The 6,104-nt window shown below is 59.6% G+C and overlaps 1 protein-coding gene across 4 annotated transcripts in view; it reads left to right on the forward strand.

Moving 5' to 3' along the window:
* The window catches only part of IGF2 (insulin-like growth factor 2), an 8,729-nt gene extending 3,275 nt beyond the window's left edge, over positions 1-5,454 (forward strand). For 2 of the 4 annotated variants that reach the window (XM_011988220.1, XM_011988223.1), the window contains 3 exons: positions 2,497-2,659; positions 4,357-4,505; positions 4,799-5,454. In XM_011988220.1, coding sequence (XP_011843610.1) covers positions 2,497-2,659; positions 4,357-4,505; positions 4,799-5,035 — 549 coding nt within the window. In that variant the 3' untranslated portion in view covers positions 5,036-5,454. Of the gene's footprint in view, positions 1-728; positions 830-2,496; positions 2,660-4,356; positions 4,506-4,798 lie in introns of those variants that run through there. The other 2 variants (XM_011988222.1, XM_011988221.1) reach the window with 2 other exon arrangements.
* The last annotated feature ends 650 nt before the right edge of the window (positions 5,455-6,104 follow it).

Here is a 6,104-nt window from a genome sequence, read left to right on the forward strand (position 1 = left end):
TGGGGGTGGGGTGGGGTGGGGGCGTCGGGAAGGGCCAAGGGAGGTGTGAGCTGTCTGCAGGGGCGACTTCCTGGTCGGTCTGTGGGTGCAGGGGGTGCTGCCGAACATGTGTGATTCGTGCCTTACGGGCCCTGGCCTCCGGGGTGCTGGGTAACGAGGAGGGGCGCGGAGCCGCAGAAGCCCACCCTGGTATGTTGACGCGGTGCCAGCGAGACCGCGAGAGGAAGACGGGGTGGGCGGGGCCAGGATGGAGAGGGGCCGAGTTGGCAGGAGTCATGGCAGACGCCACATTCGCGATATCTCCCCCACACCCCCCTCTGGCTCTGTCCGCAACATTTCCAAACAGGAGTCCCCGGGAGAGGGGGGAGAGGGGCTGCTGGCCCGAGGCTAAGAAGGGCAGAGCCTTCAACCCAGAGAGAGGCCAGGGCCCCTGCCCAGTGGGCAGCGTGGAAGTTTCCATACAAGGAGGTGGGAAGGAGACCCCCCCTTCACTGCCCTGTGCAGAGATGAGCTGGGGGTGCAGGATGGGAGCCCATGGCACTTCGCTACGGGATGGTCCAGGGCTCGCGGTTGGGGGTGCAGGAGAGAAGAGACTGGCTGGGAGGAGGGAGAGGGCGGGAGCAAAGGCGTGGGGGAGTGGTCAGCAGGGAGAGGGGTGGGGGGTAGGGTGGAGCCGGGACTGGGAGGAGTCGGCTCACACATAAAAGCTGAGGCACTGACCAGCCTGCAAACTGGACATTAGCTTCTCCTGTGAAAGAGACTTCCAGCTTCCTCCTCCTCTTCTTCCTCCTCCTCCTCCTGCCCCAGCGAGCCTCCTGCTGAGCTGTAGGTAACCAGGACTGTGGACTGAGGACACCCGCTGCCATCCCACTCCAGCCTGAGGCAGGGCAGCAGGGGGCACGGCCCACGCCTGGGCCTTGGGCCCTGCAGCCGCCAGCCTGCTGCCTCTCGGACAGCACCCCCCTCCTCTCTCTTCCTCTGCCCCTACCCCCACCTGGTCTCTGCTTCCTCACCTGCTCCTTCCCTTTCCGTTCCTTCCCTTCGGCCCCCTGCTTGCCCAGGTCAGGGCTTTTCCTGGGCCCTCACCTGCTCCGCACCGCGGCAGGCATGCTTCCTGCCCTGCTTTCTGCCGGGCCCCTGACCCGGACCTCCAAGTTCGGAGTGGTGGGGCTAGTTGTGGAACCGCGGCGAGGGCTTGAGTGGCCAGCTGGCCCAGTGTGCTCTTATAATTTGGAAGCGGGTGGCAGAGGGGGCGGTGAGGGGACTGGCTAGGGTCCAGTCAAGGAGATGACCAAGGAGGCTTTCGGATCCTCGGTGCGGCTGCCCACTGCTCTTTAGAGAGGGCATGCAAACTTGTGCTTCTGTCCCATTGCCTGCTCAGTCGCTCACATAATTTATTGCATCAAAAACTCGCCTGGGTCTGTGGAGGGAAGGCTGGGGCTGCCCGCCTGGAGGGCTCCACCTTCTGCAGGGGTAGGGCCAACTTGCTGTGGTGGCCCCCGGCCTCCCACCCCGGAGTTGGTTAGCGGCCCTGTGGCCCTGCAGCCTGTGGAGGGGGTGTGTCCTAAGACTGGCCTCCCCTTCCAGATTGCACTCAGGGGAACCTGTTGTCTGACTTCCCAGGTGGCCTGAGCTGGTCTCTCCAACTCTCAGGGGGAGAGTTTGGTAGCGCAAATGGGGAGATGTTCTGGAGGCCCCGGCCTTACTGGTTTGATTTGAGGCCTGGAAAGGAGGCTCTGGGCTTGTGTGTGTGTGTGTGTTTGGAGGTACCCATAGCAGACTGGAGTTGGAGAACTGGGTGACTGGGAAAACAAGGTTTCTAGAAGCATGGGTGGTGTGGTTGTGCTAACCACTGGAGTTCTGAGCCAGGCCTGGCTCAGCGGCAGACTGGAAAGGTGGAAAAGCCAGGGGAGGGGGCGGGACTGGCCCAGCGGGACCGGCCTGCCGCTTTGAGGGGGATGGTCCTCCTGGACCCCCCCTGCTCAGCTGGGGGTTGTGGGGAGGAAGGGACTGGTCCTCCTGGATGCACATGCTCTGTGGGGTGGGGTTGTCTGCCATCTTGGCTGGCGCTGGAGGCCTGAGACGTGGTGATGGGCCCCTGGGCTGGCCCTGCCCCCATGGTGTCATAAGACGGAGGCCAGGTCGGGTGTCCAGCCCGGGCCCCTGCAGCTGTGGGTGCCGCCGAGCTCCTGCAATAATGACCACGGAGATGGTCACTCCTCGTGTAAAATTACTAGTGCTTCTTGCAAATCGAAGGAACTGGGCCCTTTCTGTGTGATTCCAGACACTTCATTCTCCAAGTGGCCCTGCACCCTCAACTCAGCATTGTGACCTATGTGTTACTTTTGTAATGAAAATAATGTTTATAGGAAAGCCATGCTTTAAATTTTTAATTGAATTTGTAGGTTGGCCAACGGCCTCTGGTTTGGGAGGGGCACCTTTGGCCTGGGGCTTGGCCTGGCTGCCACGCTCACACCACTTCTCTCCTGCCCCCAGATACCAATGGGAATCCCAATGGGGAAGTCGATGCTGGTGCTTCTCACCTTCTTGGCCTTCGCCTCGTGCTGCATTGCTGCTTACCGCCCCAGTGAGACCCTGTGCGGCGGGGAGCTCGTGGACACCCTCCAGTTCGTCTGTGGGGACCGCGGCTTCTACTTCAGTAAGTAGTTGGGAGGGGCTTCCTCAGACCCGGTCAGGCCCCTAAAGTGACAGGTGAGGACACCCAACCTCAAGCCAGGGGAGCACACTCCTAGGTCAGCGGCCCAGCCCCCTGCTCGGAGACTCCGACCTTCCAGCTGCGTTTCTGAGAACCTGCAGGGTCCCAGGGCATCCACACCAGCTGACTTTCCCTTCACAAGCCTCCTTCGAAGGGTGGGCCAGAGGTGTCCCCTAGACGTCGGGAGCACTTACGGGGGTCTCCCTTGGGGTCAGAATTTCTGTTGGGGGCTGTGAGCTCCCGCTGCGGAGGCGCCGCACCCCTAGGGCAGGGCTTCAGGCTCTGGAGGAAGAGCTTGCCTTTCTTCCTGCACCTTTTGGACATTTTGACAAAGGATGTGCGTTCAGTGAATGATCAGAATTAAAATCAGTAAAGTGATTTATAGAATTAAAATCAATAAAACAAGTGCAGTTGGTGGGTGGCAGGGGTGAACGGTGCATGCGCCTCCTTGGGCCCCAAGGCCGCCATGGAGGGTGCCCACCTGCTGACCTCAAGGACGATTCAGCCTTTCCTCATGTTTCTCTCATGGTTTTCCAGCCTAGGGGTTGGCGGGTGGGTGCACAGCTCATTGTGCTTGAGACCCCGCCCCCAGATGGGGGGCTGGGTGGATGCAAAGGCAGGCATGGTGCCTAGGCATGCCTGATGGGGCAGGGGAGGGGCCACTTCTCGCTGGCCGGGACCACACGGCTTATTCCACCTGACACTCACCACGTCTCATCTTTACCACTTACTACTTACTCACGCTGTGCAATGGACTCACAGGATGCAAATGCACTTCAAAGCTTCTCTCTTAAAAGTTCCTGCTGCTTGACTCTGGAAGCCCCTGCCCGCCCTGGCCTCTCCTGTGCCCTCTCTCTCGCCTGTCCCATTTGGGGATAGGAAGTGGCACTGCAGGGCCTGGTGCCAGCCGGTCCTTGCCCAGGGAGAAGCTTCCCTGCACCAGGCTTTCCTGAGAGGAGGGGAGGGCCAAGCCCCCACTTGGGGGACCCTGTGATGGGGCTCCTGCTCCCTCCTCCGGCTGATGGCACCTGCCCTTTGGCACCCCAAGGTGGAGCCCCCAGTGACCTTCCCCTTCCAGCTGAGCGTTGCTGTGGGGGAGAGGGGGAAGACGGGAGGAAAGAAGGGAGTGGTTCCATCGCGCCTCCTCACTCCTCTCCTCCCGTCTTCTCCTCTCCTGCCCTTGTCTCCCTGTCTCAGCAGCTCCGGGGTGGTGTGGGCCCCTCCAGCCTCCTAGGTGGTGCCAGGCCAGAGTCCAAGCTCAGGGACAGCAGTCCCTCCTGTGGGGGTCCCTGAACCGGACTCATATCCCACACATTTTCCAAATCACCCCAGTGTGGGCCTTTGGTCCTGGTGGTGTCTGTCTGGCCATGGGACCAAGAGCTTGTGCCCATTTTTCATCTGAGGAAGGAGGCAGCAGAGGCCACGGGCTGGTCTGGGTCCCACTCTCTTCCCCTCTCACTTCTCTTCTTCCTGGGACGCCTCTGCCTGCCAGCTCTCACTTCCCTCCCCTGACCCGCAGGGTGGCCTCGTCTTTCCAGAGCCTGGCCTGAGGGCAGGGGTGGTTTGCTCCTCCTTCGGCCTCCTGGGGCAGGGGGCAGCGCGGTGCTAACATGGCTCTCTCTGTGCTGTGGGACTTCCAGGCAGGCCCGCAAGCCGTGTGAGCCGTCGCAGCCGTGGCATCGTTGAGGAGTGCTGTTTCCGCAGCTGTGACCTGGCCCTCCTGGAGACGTACTGTGCTACCCCCGCCAAGTCCGAGAGGGACGTGTCGACCCCTCCGACCGTGCTTCCGGTGAGGATCCTGGGCCCCTTCCCCACTCTCTAGAGATAGAGAAATAGGGTTTCGGGCGCCCAGCATTGCCTGTGGCCTCTGGGACCCCTTGGCCAGGGACAAGGACCCGTGACTTCCTTGCTTGTTGTGTGGCTGGGGAGCAGTTCAGACGCTGGCTCCTTCTGTCCCCCTGCCTGTGGACGTTAGCTCGAGTCGCTGATCAGTCACGGGGGTGACCTGTCAGGTCAGGCGGGTGGCTCGGGCGGAAAAGCGTGGAGAGCAGGCACCTGCTGACCAGCCCCTTCCCCTCTCAGGACAACTTCCCCAGATACCCCGTGGGCAAGTTCTTCCGATATGACACCTGGAAGCAGTCCACCCAGCGTCTGCGCAGGGGCCTGCCTGCCCTCCTGCGTGCCCGCCGGGGTCGCGTGCTCGCCAAGGAGCTCGAGGCATTCAGGGAGGCCAAGCGTCACCGTCCCCTGATTGCTCTGCCCACCCAAGACCCCACCCACGGGGGCGCCTCCCCAGAGATGTCCAGCAATTGGAAGTGAGCAAAACTGCCGCAAGTCTGCAGCCGGCACCACCACCCTCCAGCCTCCTCCTGACCAGCGACGTTCCCATCAGGTTCCATCTCCAAAATCTCTCGGTTCCACTTCCCCCCCAGGGCTTCTCCTGACCCCAGCCCCCGTGCCCCGCCTCCCCGAAACAGGCTACTCTCCTCGGCCCCCTCCATCGGGCTGAGGTCCACAGCAACATCTTCAAACATGTACAAAATCGATTGGCTTTAAACACCCTCCCTCCAAATTATCCCCAATTATCCCCACACATAAAAAATCAAAACTTTAAACTAACCCCCTTCCCCCCCACCACAACAACCCTCTTAAAAATAATTGGCTTTTTAGAAACACCAGAAAAACTCAGAAATTGGCTTTAAAAAAACAACAACCAAAAAAAAAAAAAATCAATTGGCAAAAAAAAAGTATTAAAACGAATTGGCTGAGAAACAATTGGCAAAATAAAGGAATTTGGCACTCCCCACCCCCCTCTTTCTCTTCTCCCTTGGACTTTGAGTCAAATTGGCCTGGACTTGAGTCCCTGAACCAGCAAAGAGAAAAGAAGGGCCCCAGAAATCACAGGTGGGCATGTCGCTGCTACCGTCATCTCCCTTCTCATGGGAATTTTCAGGGTAAACTGGCCATCTCAAAATAGCAACAACCCAGACTGGCTCCTCACTCCCTTTTCCATCACTAAAAATCACAGAGCAGTCAGAGGGACCCGGTGAGACCAAAGGAGGGGAGGACAGAGCATGAAAACCGAAATCCATGCAAATAAAATGTAATTGGCACAACCCCACCCCCAAATCTTATATCTCAATTCCCATCCTAAAAAGCACTCATACCTTATGCATCCCCGCAGCCACACGCACGCAACACACAGCACACACACACACACACACAGCAAACACACACAGCATACACGCACACACAGCACACACACGCACATGCGCACACACAGCACATATGCACACACAGCACACACAGCATACACGCACACACAGCACATATGCACACACAGCACACACAGCATACACGCACACACAGCACACGCACACAGCACACA

This window comes from Mandrillus leucophaeus, unplaced genomic scaffold (assembly GCF_000951045.1).
Source record: "Mandrillus leucophaeus isolate KB7577 unplaced genomic scaffold, Mleu.le_1.0 Scaffold325, whole genome shotgun sequence".
NCBI lineage: Eukaryota > Metazoa > Chordata > Mammalia > Primates > Cercopithecidae > Mandrillus > Mandrillus leucophaeus.